The sequence below is a fragment of the Cuculus canorus genome, chromosome 19, assembly GCF_017976375.1.
Source record: "Cuculus canorus isolate bCucCan1 chromosome 19, bCucCan1.pri, whole genome shotgun sequence".
NCBI classification, from domain to species: domain Eukaryota; kingdom Metazoa; phylum Chordata; class Aves; order Cuculiformes; family Cuculidae; genus Cuculus; species Cuculus canorus.
The window spans coordinates 6797731-6813137 of NC_071419.1; the positions used below are offsets into that span (position 1 = coordinate 6797731).

General features: G+C 58.7%; 2 protein-coding genes across 4 annotated transcripts; both read left to right on the plus strand.

Annotated features, from left to right (window-relative positions):
* Positions 1-1441: 1441 nt before the first annotated feature.
* CDK9 (cyclin dependent kinase 9) lies at positions 1442-7238 on the plus strand. The gene is made up of 7 exons (XM_054084270.1): positions 1442-1604; positions 2459-2540; positions 3365-3455; positions 4685-4851; positions 5045-5216; positions 5292-5440; positions 6619-7238. Exons 1-7 carry the CDS (start codon positions 1513-1515, stop codon positions 6982-6984), a joined length of 1119 nt encoding a protein of 372 aa, XP_053940245.1. The 5' UTR covers positions 1442-1512; the 3' UTR covers positions 6985-7238.
* A 146-nt stretch (positions 7239-7384) lies between these two features.
* On the plus strand, positions 7385-15341 carry FPGS (folylpolyglutamate synthase). Of its 3 annotated transcripts, none has more exons than XM_054084267.1 (15): positions 7385-8256; positions 11686-11814; positions 11914-11967; positions 12087-12151; positions 12234-12348; positions 12478-12555; positions 13139-13200; positions 13290-13392; positions 13472-13549; positions 13621-13768; positions 13851-13949; positions 14110-14260; positions 14366-14441; positions 14759-14825; positions 14909-15341. In XM_054084267.1, exons 1-15 carry the CDS (start codon positions 8236-8238, stop codon positions 15334-15336), a joined length of 1674 nt encoding a protein of 557 aa, XP_053940242.1. In that variant the 5' UTR covers positions 7385-8235; the 3' UTR covers positions 15337-15341. The 3 variants fall into 3 exon arrangements, with proteins under 3 accessions (XP_053940242.1, XP_053940241.1, XP_009567867.2); XM_054084266.1 differs by lacking the exon at positions 7385-8256 and adding an exon at positions 10207-10338; XM_009569572.2 differs by lacking the exon at positions 7385-8256 and adding an exon at positions 11476-11595.
* Positions 15342-15407: the final 66 nt, after the last annotated feature.

The following is a 15407-nucleotide window of genomic DNA, read 5'->3' on the forward strand; positions in this document are numbered from 1 at the left end:
ATGGTCAGGGGCCACCTTTGGGGCCCTGGTTTGGGGATGCCCGGCAGATGTGGACACCCAATAAAGCCTGGGTGCCAGCCCTAGAGGATGATGCCAGCCCTATGAAGGAGAGTACCAGCCCTGCAGACACAGGTCCACCAGGCACTTCTGGGGCTCAGCCTCTGCCCTCATTGGCCCCAAAGGGCAACAGCTGGATGGCATCCCTGCCAGCAGAAGAACCCTGCCACCAGCTGTTCTCTCACACCGGGGACCTTGAGGAGACCCACAGGAGTGTCTCCGTGCAGGACAAGATAGACGTGGATCCAGTGTCTATGTTTTCCCCTGTTCCCGGGAGAGACATGAATCTGATGGATGGACCACCTGGTGGTTAAAGAATTGGCTAGATGGTTGCATTCAGAGAGTTGTGGCCAATGGCTCAGTGTTCAAGTGGAGACCAGGTGACAAGTGGTGTTCCTCAGGGAAACCATGTTGAGACCACAGTGGTTTAACATCTGTGTTGCTGACACAGACAATGGGATTGAGAGCACCTTCAGCAAGTTTGCTGCTGACATTAAGCTGTGTGCTGCAGTCAACATGCTGGAGGGAAGAGATGCCATCCAGAGAGACCTGAGCAGGCTTGGGAGGTGGGGCTGTGTGAACCTCGTGGAGTTCAACAAGTTCAAGGTCCTGCACCTGGGTCAGGGCAATCCCAAGCACAGCTACAGGCTGGGTGGAGAATGGATTGGGAGCAGCCCTGAGGAGAAGGACTTGGGGGTGTCAGTGGATGAGAAGCATAATGTGAGCTGGCAGCTCACAGCCCGGAAACCACTTGTGTCCTGGGCTGCATCCAGAGCAGTGGGACCAGCAGGCGAGGAAAGGTTTCTTCCACTCTGTGAGACTCCTGTTCTGGATTCCTCAGCACAGAAAGGACCTGTTGGAGCGAGTCCAGAGGAGGCCACGGAGATGATCCGAGGGCTGGAGCACCTCCTGTGCAAGGACAGGCTGAGAGAGCTGGGATTGTTCAGCCTGGAGAAGGCTCTAGGGAGACCTTAGAGCAGCTTTCAGCGCTGAAAAGGGCTCCAGAAAAGCTGCGGAGGGGCTCTTCATCAGGGAGAGCAGGGATAGGACGAGGTGGAATGGTTTTAAGCTGAAAGAGGGGAGATTGAGATGAGATTTTAGGAAGAAATGTTCTCCTGTGAGGGTGGGGACATTGCCCAGAGCAGTGATGGCTGCCCCATCCCTGGGGGTGTTCAAGGCCAGGCTGGATGAGGCTTGAGGCCCTGATACAGTGGGAGGTGTCCCTACCCCTGGCAGGGGATGGGACTGGATGGGCTTTGAGATCACTTCCAACCCGACCCATCCCGTGACTCCATGGCCAGTGGCAGGCGGGGACAACATGGCGACCGCGGCCGGACTACAACTCCCATGAGGCTCCGCGCGGCGCGACGGGGCACGTCACCCGCGCCCTGTGACGGCAGAGTCGGTGCGTGCGGCGGCAGCGGCGCGGGGCCGTGCGGGGCACTGCGCGCCGGCATGGCCAAGCAGTACGACATGGTGGAGTGTCCCTTCTGCGACGAGGTCTCCAAGTATGAGAAACTCGCCAAGATCGGGCAGGGCACCTTCGGGTGAGTAGCCCGGCCTTCCCCGGCCTTCCCCGGCCCTGGAGGCCCGCTCTGCCCCCCCTAGCCCCGCCGCGCGCCCCCCCGCCCCAGCCCCGGGTTTCCCTCTCTCGGGTGCTCTTTCCCCACCCCCCCTCCAACCCCAAGGAACCTGTTTGTCCCCCTGAGCCCACTTTTTGCTACCCCGGGGCCCTGCTGTGTCCCAGACGCTGGCAGAGGAAAGTTGAGAGTTGGGGTTGTTCAGCCTGGAGAAAAGAAGGCTCTGGGGAGACCTTAGAGCAGCTTCCAGTGCTGAAAGGGGCTCCAGGAAAGCTGTGAAGAGGCTCTTGATCAGGGACTGCAGGAATGGGATAAGGGGGAATGACTTTAAGCTGAAAGAGGGGACACTGAGGTGAGGTCTTAGGAAGAAATGTTTTCCTGTGAGGGTGGGGAGGTCCTGGCCCAGGTTGCCCAGAGAAGCTGTGGCTGCCCCATCCCTGGAGGTGTTAAAGGCCAGATTGGATGGGGCTTGGAGCCCCCTGATCCAGTGGGAAGTGTCCCTGCCCATGGCAGGGGTTTGGAATTGGATGAGCTTTAATGTCCCTTCCAACCCAAATCATTCCATGAGATAGTCAGGGGAGGGCGCTGCAACTTTGCCCCAAATCTTTGTGGGGCTGTGGAAACTTGGGGCTCTGGGTTGGCTCAGCTGATCCTCAAGGCCTGTGGTCCAAAACGGATGTGGCAGGGTTGGATGGTGGCTCAGGACAGAGGTGCCTGTATGACATGCTGTTGTGGCTTGTTTGGTCTTGTCCCTGGTTGCAAGCACCAAGATCCCTCCCTTCTTCCTTGCCCTGCCTACAGATTTGTTTCTGGTTTTACAGGGAAGTTTTTAAAGCCAAACATCGCCAGACGGGGAAGAAAGTAGCACTGAAAAAAGTGTTGATGGAAAATGAGAAGGAGGGGGTAAGTGTGGGAGCGTGGCTGTGCTGTGTTTGGGAAGGCCTGGGTCAGTGTGGTTAGAGATGAATCTTTGGGAGAGCAGAGATGTGTTTTCAGTCTGTTCTATGACGAGATTTATTGCTGTAAGGTGCCAGATCTTTAACCTATAGGAGTGTGGACAGGATCCCAGCCCTGTGGCCTTTTTCCTCCTGCTGTGGTAACACTGGGCCTTGTGGTTGCCCTTGGCAACGTGTACGCCTCTGATCACCTTCTCAGTTGCAAAAGTGCACGGCAGCAGTGTGGTTTGGTAACTGGTGACTGGGTTCTGTGGGACAGCTGCTGAGAGGTGACGCTGCCCACGTGTTCCACTTTCTGTGCAAAACCCCATGCCCTGTCACCCCTGGCATAGAGCTCTACTCTCACTGTCGTTTGTGGAGCGACTGGATAGCACATGAAAGGCTCTGCTCAGGGATATGCAGAGATGGGGCAAGCTGGGGAGAGAGTTAACAGCTTAAACAGTACGGGCAGTCCACGCTGCAGCTCAAGCTGGGCTGTACTGTGTCCCGTTATGAATATGCAAAATGAGGAGAGGAGGGATGGGTGTCTGTGTGCTCATCTTGGCACCGCACAAATGCCTCTGTCTCATGGCAGAATCTCCCTCACCCATGGGGGCCTGATGATGAGTAAATGTTGACAGTGTCAGTTTTGGTGTTGTATCTTCAAGCTCTGACTGTCCTTCAGCGGCTCATCATGGTGCTGCTCGAGCAGATCTCCTGCCAAGCTGCTGTGGTCATATCCCTCCTGTTCCCCTGCACCCCTAATCCCTGCCCTTTCTTTCTCCTTTACAGTTCCCCATCACAGCTTTGCGAGAGATTAAAATCCTGCAGCTGCTCAAACACGAGAATGTGGTGAACCTCATAGAAATCTGCAGGACCAAAGGTACCTTGTGGGGCCTCCCTTGCTCTGGCTGTCGGCTTTTTTTCAGTCCTCCTTTCCCACTGAGCAGGCCGGTGTTTTGTGGTGGGAGTGGGGTCCTTTAGCCTCTTTTCCTGCCTGTAATGTGGGGTCACTGAACTGGTAGAAGTCTGGCCTAGAACTGGAACTTGAAGTTACTCCAGTTCTCCAGTGGTTGTAGGTTATTCTCTGAAGAGGCATGAGTAGAAACATTGATGAAAAGTTAATTTTTAATTCATTGTGTGATTAAACAAATTGTGATGATTGCGTGCCTGGCACGCCCAAGGTAAATATTTTTGTAGACATGTGAGTTATTTGGGTTTTGTCTGAACTCCTGTTTTCATCTGAATCCACCTTGACCTCAGTTTCCAGTAAAGCAGGAGTGTTGCACTACTTTTCTCAAACTTGAAGCTTTTCTCTTTTTACCTTGGAAAGGTGCGGTGTGGGCCATATCCGTGTAAGGAACTGCAGTCCTAGTCTGGCTGGCAGAAGCGAGTGAGGTGTTTCTGCGGGGGCTGAGCTTAGCTGTCGTGTTCCGGTTGGAGTTGCTGATCAGCAGATTTTGCTGATTGCAGCTGATGAAAATCAGCCTTTCTCTTAATTAATCTTTTGCATGTGTGATCTAGGAAGAAGATTGGAATCAATTGTTTCGTTTGCGGTTTCCTGTTATTGCCTTTAAATTGCAATTGGAGTTTTAAATCACTTTGGTCTGGATCCATCCGTTTTCATGAATGCTGTTTGAAAACCTCACTTTCCAATGTTCTTTTAGACAGATTTTCTCTATTTCTGCCTTTTTCCTGGTCTGACTTTGCAGGTGCTGCCTCTGTTGCTGATGCAATCTGTGATAGTGCTTGGCTGGCAGCTAGCTGGGTGTGCACCTACCAGCCACTGCCTGCAGGGAGGAAAACCCACTGCCGTTATGTGCACAGAGCAGTACAAAATTAAGCTTTCGAAGATATTCATACCCTTTCCTTGCCTGTCTGATGACATTCACTACTCCAGTGCTCATCCCCTGTTCTTCCAATGCTAGTTGGGTTGTCTCAGTGCCTCTTTAGGAAGGATCTGGATGCTTGCAGGCTGCTTCTGGTTCTCTGTGTTCCCTGAGGTTCTGTCTAGCAAGAATTATGTGAACAGCAGGGTGGCTGGAGGACTGGATGGAGGAGCTGTGATGGGTTGGGGTCTCTTGCTGACAGTCCCTCTGTGCCTCTCCGTAGCCTCTCCTTACAACCGCTGCAAGGGCAGCATCTACCTCGTGTTTGACTTCTGTGAGCATGACCTGGCCGGCCTTCTCAGCAATGCCCATGTCAAGTTCACGCTCTCAGAGATCAAGAAAGTTATGCAAATGCTATTGAATGGACTTTACTACATCCACAGGAACAAGGTAATGGGCCAGATCGGTGCTGTGCTCTGAGGTCACCCTGATCTCTGTGGCTTCCAAGGAGCGGGTGTCTTAGCATGGGGTCAAGAGAAATCCTTCCCTGTCCACCGCCTCTGGAGTCTGAGTGCCCTGCTGGCACCAGGCACCAAGGAGAGTACCTTAATGGCTTAGCCTTTTGATGTCTGTCCCCATACAGATCTTACATCGAGACATGAAAGCTGCAAATGTCCTGATCACACGTGACGGAGTCCTGAAGCTTGCAGACTTCGGCCTGGCTCGAGCTTTCAGCCTGGCTAAGAACAGCCAGCCGAACCGCTACACCAACCGGGTAGTGACTCTGTGGTATCGGCCACCAGAACTACTCCTAGGTAGGAGGTGATAGGCTCTGCTGGCTTCTCTGCCCTTCTCCTTCCCCGGGTGACTAACGCAGCGTCTCCATTTAGGGGAGCGGGACTACGGTCCTCCCATTGACCTCTGGGGCGCAGGCTGCATCATGGCAGAGATGTGGACGCGCAGCCCCATCATGCAGGGGAACACAGAGCAGCATCAGCTCACCCTCATCAGCCAGCTCTGTGGATCCATCACACCGGAGGTGAGGGCAAGAGCATTAGCAAGCTGTGAAGAACAGGAGGGGAGAAATGGTGCCATGGGCAGGGCCTGGGACTGGGTGGCACTCCTGGGCCTCTTCCCTGCTGCATACTCCCAGTGCTGAGGCCTGCTTGCTGCTGGCAGGGAGGCTGGGGAAGCTCCTGCAAATACTGTTTGCCTCCTGGGAGCCAAGTACACAGTGGGAGGCCTTGCTGCTCTGTGTAAACAGTTGTCACACCGCTTGTGTTCAACCTCCTAAGGAGAAGAGGATGAACTTGGCCTCCCAGACCTCTTTCAGGGGGGCAAGTTGAGTTTTGAGCACAGAGAGAATGCTAGCTACTTTGAGTGTGAAAGAACAGAACGTGACGCAGAAAAATCTCTTCTAATCTCTGTTTGGGGGTCATCTCTTACCTAAACACCCTCTGAACTTCTGCTTAAAGAAGTGTGGGTTCCTTGTTTTGTGTTGCCTGTCTCCAGTGCTTTGCACTGGTCACCTTGAAAAGCCTCTTTAATTCTGGCTTGTGATTTGCAGCATCAGCTCGGCCCTGGTGCGAGCACTCAGCTCTTTCTCAGCTCCCTCATTTTGCGGAAGCTCGTCCTGCCCTCTTGTGGGGGATTGAGCTGAGGGATCTCTTGGCCAGGGCTGCAGTCTGGTGGGACGGGCTGAGCCAGGGAGCTGCAGAGGCCTGGGGCCTCTGATACATGAATCAAGCACATGCTTTGAAGGCACTTTCCTTTGTGTGTAAATACCTGCTCTGGTCTCTCCCTGCCCAGAATTGAGGCAGCAGGATTTGCTTTCTAAGGATAAAAGGTACCACGTGCATCCAGGTTGTTATTTAGCAATAAGTTTTGTCATTTTGTCTTTGTAGTTGTTTTACTTGGCCTGAGCTGTACTCGGTAGTAGCTCTTTTGTGTAAGAACCAGAAATCCTGGAGCATCCTGCATGCCATTTCCATACCAGGAGGACTCTGTCTTGACTTGTCCATGCGTCTCCAGGCTTCAGTACACTCTTTATTGCTTCCTTCATGCTATGGGAACAAGGTCGGCAGGCTTGGAGGTTATAAAATAGCATTGTTCTCTCGGTAGACCTCGCCTTGGTTTGCCTGGGGGTGTTAGCATAAAAAATGGTTTGTCGTCTCTATAACTCTTTCTTTCCAACCTTCCCTTCCTGCCCCTATCCAGGTTTGGCCAAACGTGGATAAGTATGAGCTGTACCAGAAGCTGGACCTCCCCAAAGGCCAAAAGCGCAAGGTGAAGGATCGCCTGAAAGCCTACGTCAAAGATCCCTACGCACTCGACCTCATTGACAAACTGCTGGTGCTGGATCCTGCCCAGCGTATCGACAGTGACGATGCGCTAAACCATGACTTCTTCTGGTCGGATCCCATGCCCTCCGACCTCAAAAATATGCTGTCCACCCACAACCAGTCCATGTTCGAGTACCTGGCACCACCACGCAGGAGGGGTGGACACATGCCCCAGCAGCCGGCAAACCAGGGCAGGAATCCAGCTACCACCAACCAGACTGAATTCGACAGAGTGTTTTGAGCCAGGCTTCCCCAGCGGGGTCCTGGCTGGGCTACTCCGCAGGCTGTGTTAGGTGGGGATGTCCTAGTGGGGTCTTTCTGTCTGGGAAGGGACTTTCTTCAAGGCAAGGTGCTTGCTGGCTTTACCATCTCCTCTCCTCATGCAGCCGCTCAGCCACCATGGAGCTGTGTGATGGGGGAGGTCATACCTGTGAGCCTAGAGTTGTTCTCTGCAGCTTGGACTGGTTACATTAAACTTGTGGATTGATTGTTACAGACCTGGAGATGGAGAATGTGGTTTTATCAGTGCTGGGGATCCCAGCCCACAGTGCTGGGACCATCAGAACTGGAAGTGGCTGCCCTGGACTAAAAGGGACCCTGCAGGGAGCTGCCTCGGCTCTCCTGGATGGTCATAACTCCTGCACAGCATCCTTTGAACACTGAAGTGCCGCTGTAGGGTGAGGCAGGTACTTCTGGTTGATGCAGAGGTTTGCTGGGGAAGGCAGAGTCCCTCCAGCCAGCGTGACTGGCTCTCACAGGAGTTTGGACTCAAGCCTTTGTGGCTGACAGAGCTGGTTGCTCCATAAAGCTAGGATTTACAATGAGAATTGTCCGTCTTTGTAACAGCGTGCAGCATCCACGCTTTCTTGGTTGTAAACTGCAATTAGGAGCTTTGTCGGACACACCCAGGCTGCTACGTGCATTCCTTGTAGTCCTGGCTGTGGCAGGAGTTTGGTTGAGGGAGACAGTTGTGAGTGCTGTCCTCAGCCTGGGGTAAGACCTGGCATCCCACTGTCGGCAGGGCTGTCACAATGGCATGGCAGTATTGGGAATGCTGTGTTAGGAGCAGGATGACTTTAAACACTCTTATCCACTGCTCCATCCTGGAGCAATTTGCATGAGCCTGGAGCAAGGCTGCTGACTTGTCCGGATGCAGTTACCAGCCGGATGCACTGTGATGGTGTGCACACACCTTCTGCTCAAGATTCTCAGGACTGACTTGTATGGAGCGAGTGCTCCGTTACAGCCCGCTGTGGCGGAGCTGCTTACTGAACACTCTTCATGGCTGTCTGCTGCTGCTGGCCGTCCTCTCTGCGAGCCCTGCAGATCCTGAGACTTTCAAATAATGTGTACAAGCTGCAGCGGGTGATAACCTTTGGCACTGGGGGGGTTGTCCATTAACTCAACCGATCGCAAAAGCCACGTCGGTAGCGTCAGGTCTCAGGGGAAGACACGGTGCTGAGCGAGGCTGTTCTCAGGACAGAAAGTGAGGATGATAACAAACATGTACAAGGTAAATATCCCTTGGTGTGGGGCTCTGAAACAGCGCCTGTTTGTGGGGACTTGGTTTCTTTGGAAAAAATGATGTTGTTTCCAAGCAATAAGCCAGTTGACTTCTGCCGCTTGTGAGAATAAACACGATCCTGTCCCAAATGGCTGGGTTTAACCATGTGTCGCTCTTTTGATGGAACGGAGGAAGCAGCTGGAGTGCTGTAAAGCAGAAACTCTGCCATCCTGGAGTTCAGGTGCCTGGGTTCAGACGTGGTGACTCTTGGGAGAGAGGGAGGCAGGCTTGGTGCAATTAGGACTGCAGCAGATTAATGAAGCCTGAGCAAAGGAGGCTGTCAGGGGCAACGCGGCTGCTCCTGTGGCACTGGCTGAGGGTGGTGCTGCCTGGCTGGGGCCTGAGGGCAACCCCTTAGCGCTCCGGGCTTGGGCTGTGGGGCTCAGCCAGGGCTCCGTGCTGAGGGGCCTCCAGCAGGGCTGGTCGTCTGTGGCTGGCCAGGATGGGCTTTGCGCCCGGGACTCTCCATTGGGGATGGGGTCTGTGCTCAGGACCCTGGAGCTGGGATGGGCTCCTGTGCCAAAGGGCATCCAGGTGGGCTGGGTTCCTGTGCTTGGGACCCTCAAGCCAGGATGGGCTCCGTGCTCAGGACCCTTGAGCTGGGATGGGCTCTGTGCCTTGGACCCTCTAGCAGAGATGGGGTCTGTGCTCAGGACCCTCCAGCCGTACTGGGCTCTAGTGCTCTGGACCCTAGATCTGGGATGGGCTCCTGTGCCAAAGGGCATCCATCCAGCGTGGGCTTTGTGCCTTGGGCCCTCCAGCAGGGTTGGGCTCCATGTGCAGGACCCTTGAGCTGGGTTGGTGCCCTGTCCCAAGGGGCCTCCAGGTGGGCTGGGTTCCAGTGCCTGGGACCCTCATGTCAGGATGGGCTCTGTGCTCAGGACCCTCGAGCTGGGATGAGTTCTGTGCCTTGGGGCCCTCCAGCAGGTTTGGGCTCCTGTGCTAAGAGGCATCCAGCCTGGATGGGCTCCACGCCTTGGAACCCTCCAGTGGGGATGGGCTCCATGCTCAGGACCTGAGTTGGGATGGGCTCCTGTGCCAAGCGCCATCCAGCCAGGATGGGCTTCACACTCGGGACTCTGGTGGGGATGGGGGTCTGTGTTCAGGACCCTCGAGCTGGGCTGGGCTCTTGTGCCAAGGGGCATCCAGCTAGGATGGGTTCCATGCCTTGGGACCCTCCAGTGCGGATGGGGTCTGTGCTCAGGGCCTCCAGCCGAGCTGGGCTCTGGTGCTCAGGACACTCCAACTGGAATGGGTTCCTGTGCCAAGAGGCATCCATTTGGGATGGACTCTGTGCCTTGAGATCCTCCTGTGGGGATGGACTCTGTGCTCAGGACCCTCCAGCTGGGTTGGGCTCCTGTGCCAAGAAGCATCAAGCCCGGATAGGCTTTGTGTCTGGGATTCTCCAGTGGGGATGGGGTCTGTGCTCAGGACCCTCCAGGTGGGCTGAGCTCCTGTGCTGAGAGGCATCCAGCCAGGATGGGTTCCGTGCCCTGGAATCCTCCAGTGCGGATGGGGTCTGAGCTCAGGACCGGAGCTGGGACAGTCTCCTGCGTGAAGGGGCCTTCAGGTGGGATGGGTTCCACACCTTGGGACCCTCCAGCTGGGCTGTTCTGTGCCCAAGACCCTCACGCCAGGATGAGCTCTGTGCCCGCGACCCTCCAATGGGGACAGGGTCTATGCTCAGGATCCTCAAGCCAGAATGGTACCCTGTGCCCGGGACCCTCGAGCTGGGACGGTGCCCTGTGGCCGGGACCCCCCTGTGGCGATGGAGCCCCGTTCCCGGGACCCGCTGCCCGTGTCAGAGATGGCGCCCGCGCACGTGGCGGCTCTGCCCGCGTCAAAGATGGCGGCGGCGCCGCGGGTTGGCTCAGGGCGGCCCCGCCCGGCGCGGCTTGGCGGGGCGGCGGGCGCGGGGCAGCGCGCGGGATGGTGGCGAGGGGGCTGCGGGCGGCGCTGCGGGGGGCGCTGCGGGCCCTACGGCGGCGGCTCAGCACGGCGCCCGCGCGCGCCCCCGCTATGGACTACCAGGTACCGCGGGAGGGGCTGCACCGGGCCGGGAGCTGCACCGGGGGGAGCTGGGGGGGCTGCACCCAACCGGGGGCTGCACCGGAGGGGCTGCACCGAGCTGGGAGATGCACCGGGGGGAGCTGGGGGGGCTGCACCCAACCCGGGGCTGCACCGGAGGGGCTGCACCGAGCTGGGAGATGCACCGGGGGGAGTTGGGGGGGCTGCACCCAACCGGGAGCTGCACCGGAGGGGCTGCACCGAGCCGGGAGCTGCGCCGGGGGGAGCTGGGGGGACCTGCACCCAACCGGGAGCTGCACCGGAGGGAGCTGGGGGGACCTGCACCGAGCTGAGAGCTGCACCGGAGTAGCTGCATCTAGCTAGGAGCTGCACGGACCCGGCACCGGCAGCTGCGGCGGGGGGAGTGGTGGTGGTGCTGCACCGGACAGGAGGAACGGGAGGATTTTGCACCCTACCGGGAGCTGCAAAAACCCGGGAGCGGGGTAGTACGGACCCTGCACCGGGCTGGGGGGGCTGCACCGAGCCAGAAGCTGGAGGGACCGGGCAGGGGTAGTGGGGGGGGAATGTATCCGGCTGGGGGGGGACCCAGCACTGGGGGTCCTGTCCCGCACTCCCAGCCACTGGGCACTGTCTCCCCACAAACCTCCATCCCCCCCAGACAGCACCGGGGGTCCCCAGCCTGGCATCCCAGAGCATCCCAGGTGGCTGCCTGGCGTTGTGGGGTGACAGCGGTTCCTGGGGGACGAGAGCTGCCTGTCGTAGCCTGTGCCCATGGAGCCAAAACTCCACTGGTGCCCACGCCATGACGGGGTCCAGCCGCTCGGGTTGGGGTGTCCCTGCACAGGCGACATAGACTTGTCCCAATTCAGGTCCCCATTCCAGCCCCACATCCCGCCGGTGCAGATTCGGGGGGGCTCGGTGGCACCGGTGACCTCTGGGTGCCGCTGCCAGGTTGTGCCGCGTGCGCCGTGCAGGTGCAGCTCCATTGCTTCGCTTCAGCGGGGCGGGTGTGCGGCACCGAGCACCGCCTGCTGGCACCCATGGGTGGCCTTGTCCCGCTGGGTAAATGCCGGCTGCTGGGCTGCCCCGCGCTCCCCCCGCGGGGCCAAGGGGCGCCTGGGGAGGGACTGGCTCCCCACGCCAATAAATAGCCAGTCCCTGCGCCAGTCCGTGCCGGCACATCCCTGCGGAGCCATGGCGGACAAGATGCTGCCGGCGTGGGTGGCTGCGGGTACCAGCGACGAGATTGAGCCCGATGGGGTGGGTCGGGGTGCTGCGAGCTCGGGGTGGCCCGATCCCTAAAGCCACGATGATGGGCACCATCCTCAACAACCCCTGGCGTCTTTCCAGGATGCCATCCGGACCCTCAATACCCTGCAGACCAACGCCAGCTACCTGGAGCAGGTGAAGCGGGAGCGCGGCGACCCCCAGGCTCAGCTGGAAGCCATGAAGGACTTTCTGGAGCGGAGTGGGCTGAAGGTGGGATCCCATCCTTGTCTGCCCCCACCCCGGTGGCAGTGCTGCTGTGCTCGGCGCTGGCTGCCGCGGGGGTCTCACAGGGTGGTTGACCTCTGGCAGGTCGAGGACCTGGATCGACTGAACATCATCCACGTCACGGGGACGAAGGGCAAGGTGAAGCGGGCAGGCGGTGCTGCGGGGGCTTGAGGGGGCAACGGGGGCGGCCGCTGGCATCTTTGGCTCCATTTGTCTCTGCCCCGATATGGCAGGGTTTAACATTGCCATCTCTCCAGGGCTCGGCGTGCGCCTTCACCGAGTGCATCCTCCGCAACTATGGGCTGAAGACGGGCTTTTACAGGTGGGCAGAAGGGGTTGGAGGTGTTTTGGTGACCTGGTGGTGATGCGCCTGACCATGTCCCACCTTCATCTGCCTCCCCTAGCTCCCCTCACCTGGTGCAGGTGCGCGAGCGGATCCGCATCAATGGGCAGCCCATCAGCAAGGAGCTCTTCAGCAAGTACTTCTGGCTTGTCTACAACCGCCTGGAAGAGACCAAGGTGAGGTGGCAGGGCTTGCCGGGGGCTCCCTCCCTCGGGGACCACTCCCAGAGCCACATGTCCCAGCGCTGGTTGGTGACACCTCGTGCCATGTCCATACCATCTCCTTACACCTTCTCTGCCTGGCAGGACCCAGTGCATGCCAGCATGCCGGCGTACTTCCGATTCCTCACCATCATGGCCTTCCACGTCTTCCTGCAGGAGAAGGTAGGTAGTGGTGATGGCCTCCACCTCGTGGTAGGGACATCAGGGTGAGGAGAACATGGGGTGTGCCCTTTGCTTGGGGCAGAGCTGTCTTCAGTCGGGCTGTCACAGCGTACCTGAGGGATCTGTCGCATATTAACATTAGCAAATCCCAAGTTACAAGTGATAGGACGAGAGGAAGTGGTCTCAAGTTGTGCCGGGGGAGTTTTAGACTGGATATTAGGAAACATTTCTTCACCTAAAGGGTTGCCAAGCACTGGCACAGGCTGCCCAGGGAAGTGGTGGAGTCACCATCCCTGGAGGTCTTTAAAAGACGTGGAAATGTGGTGCTTAGGGACATGGTTTAGTGGTGGCTTGACAGTGTTAGGTTAAACGTTCAACTTTGTGATTAGAGGTCTTTTCCAACCTAAACAAATCTGTGATTCTACACCGAGTAGAGCCAATGGTCCCCCCATGAGTGGGATGCATGTTCAGGCACAAGTTTGAAGTGGGGGTACAGGGACCCGGCCCCACCTGTGTCCCCAAATCCATGGAAACAGGTGCTACCGGTGGCCCTGTGACAGCTCTGGTGTCTCCATATCATCAGGTGGACCTGGCAGTGGTGGAGGTTGGCATTGGTGGTGCCTATGACTGCACTAACATCATCAGGTAGGACCTGGTGGGGCTGAGCCTGACACCTGGGGCTGATGTCTTTGCGGTGGAGGGACAGTGGGGACACTGCCACACTGCGTCCCCAGGGCACCGGTGGTGTGTGGGGTTTCCTCTTTGGGCATCGACCACACCAGCATCCTTGGGGACACCATGGAGAAGATTGCCTGGCAGAAGGGGGGCATTTTTAAGGTAGGAAGACCCAGTTGTCCCCCTGTTCGCAGTTTTGGGGTGCACTCCCCATGGCCCTGAGCACCCCCATCCTTTGCAGCCTGGTGTGCCGGCGTTCACCGTGGCACAACCAGAGCGACCGCTGAAGGTGCTGAGGGACCGAGCCCGAGAACAGAAGGTGAGTTCGGTGGTGGGGGGAGTGGATGGGGGGTACCCCAGGGTGGGGGACTCAGTCTTCTCTCCCCACAGTGTCCTCTCTACCTCTGCCCGGAGCTGGACGCCTTCGAGGGGGACCACCGGGCGCTGGAGCTGGGGCTGGCAGGTGCCCACCAGCGGTCCAACGCTGCCCTGGCCTTACAGCTGGCACGGACGTGGCTGCAGCGCCGCGGCTGCTGGGGTAAGGTGGGGGGACAGGGGGTAAGGAGGGGCTGGACCCCGCCATGGCCCTGGGAGTCTCAGCAGGGCTCCCATCCCTCCAGGTCTCGGGGAGCTGAAGGAGGCGCTGCCAGGAGCCGAACTGGTGGGGAGGCCGGTGCCACTGGCACCCGCTTTCCAACCCACCGATGCCATGATCCAAGGTGCAGTCTGGTCGCGCCGGGACACCCCCTGCCATGTCGCAGGGCTTGGGGTGCCACACTGGGCTCCCAGCCGGTGCTGTCTGTGCTGGAGGGACCTCTGGGGGGGTCCTAGTGCTGGAGGGAGATATGGGGGTCCCAGCCATGCCCTGTGCCCCTCCAGGCCTGAGGGACACGGAGTGGCTGGGCCGGACCCAGGTGCTGCCCCGTGGCCCCGTGACGTGGTACCTGGATGGCGCTCACACCACCAGCAGCATCCAGGCCTGCGTCCGCTGGTTCCGTCAAGCTGCCCTCAACCAGGACAAGCCAAATGAGTAAGGAGGGGACACAGAGTGGGCACACACACACGGTGGAGCTTGGTGGTGGTGGTGCTGGGGGTCCCCACGGGGCACGGGCCACTGGTGCTTTCTCCCCCGCAGCGGTTCCGAGGTGCGCGTGCTGCTCTTCAATGCCACGGGGGACCGGGACACAGCGGCGCTGCTCAAGCTGCTAGTGGTGAGGTTTTGGGGCGATGCAGGGGGGATCATTGTGCCCGGATGCCTGGGTTCTCTGTCTGTGCTGGGACCTGCTTTGCTGTGGGTGAGGTGAAGGTGATGCCCTCCCGTTCTGGCTGGCTCGTCCACCTTGCTGTCACTGGTTGTATCCTACCTCGGTGCCTTCCCACAAGGGTATCGCAACCCCAGGTGCAGGGGAGGAATCAGACCACCCCCTCCCTGGACCAGTAACCCCACCAGTGGACTGGACCCAGTGGGAATCCCATGGGTGGGTCCTGAGGGCTCCCACAGCACTGACCCTCCTGCCTCTCCCCTCAGCCGTGCCACTTCGACTACGCTGTCTTCTGCCCCAACTTCACAGAGGTGTCAGTGGCCAACAACGCAGGTGAGTGTGAGGGGGCCGAGGTCTCACCTGACTCCCCCAATCCCACCCCGGACCCCTTAATCCTTGCTTTCCATCCTTCCCAGACCAGCAAAACTTCAACGTGACTCTGGAGAACGCCTTGACCCGCTGCCTGGAGAACCAGCGGACGTGGACGCGGCTGCTGGAGGAGAAAGCAGGGCAGGACCCTTGGATCCCGGCTCCCCTGCGGGCGAGGGGGCTGCTGCAGCCAGCCCCTGCCCGAGGGACCCTGCTCCTGGTCCCCCCAGCCCCGCGACCCCTCAATTCCCCAGCCCTTGTCTTCCCCTGCCTGGCCCAGGCGTTGTGGTGGGTGGCGCAGGGCCGGGACCCCCGGCTGGCAGCGCCCGCTGCCATGGGGGCTCACCCTCACCCTACTGCCAGCAGCGGGGCCGTGCTGCTGCGGGAGGCGGCCACCGTCCGCGTCCTGGTCACCGGCAGCCTGCACTTGGTGGGGGGGGTCCTCCGGCTGCTCGACCCTGCGCTCTCCCAGTGATGGGGGGACACAGGGGTTTGCACGGTTTTTTTTTACTTGAAGCAATGGTTCTGCCTCTGAGGATGCTTGGA

Coding starts and splice junctions, on each gene's coding strand:
- CDK9 (XM_054084270.1), top strand. CDS start 1,513: ATGGCCAAGCAGTACGACATGGTGGAGTGTCCCTTCTGCGACGAGGTC. Junction 1,605..2,458: donor ATCGGGCAGGGCACCTTCGG/GTGAGTAGCCCG, acceptor CTGGTTTTACAG/GGAAGTTTTTAAAGCCAAAC. Junction 4,852..5,044: donor ACTACATCCACAGGAACAAG/GTAATGGGCCAG, acceptor GTCCCCATACAG/ATCTTACATCGAGACATGAA.
- FPGS (XM_054084266.1), top strand. CDS start 10,237: ATGGTGGCGAGGGGGCTGCGGGCGGCGCTGCGGGGGGCGCTGCGGGCC. Junction 13,769..13,850: donor GCAGCGCCGCGGCTGCTGGG/GTAAGGTGGGGG, acceptor CCATCCCTCCAG/GTCTCGGGGAGCTGAAGGAG. Junction 14,826..14,908: donor GTCAGTGGCCAACAACGCAG/GTGAGTGTGAGG, acceptor CATCCTTCCCAG/ACCAGCAAAACTTCAACGTG.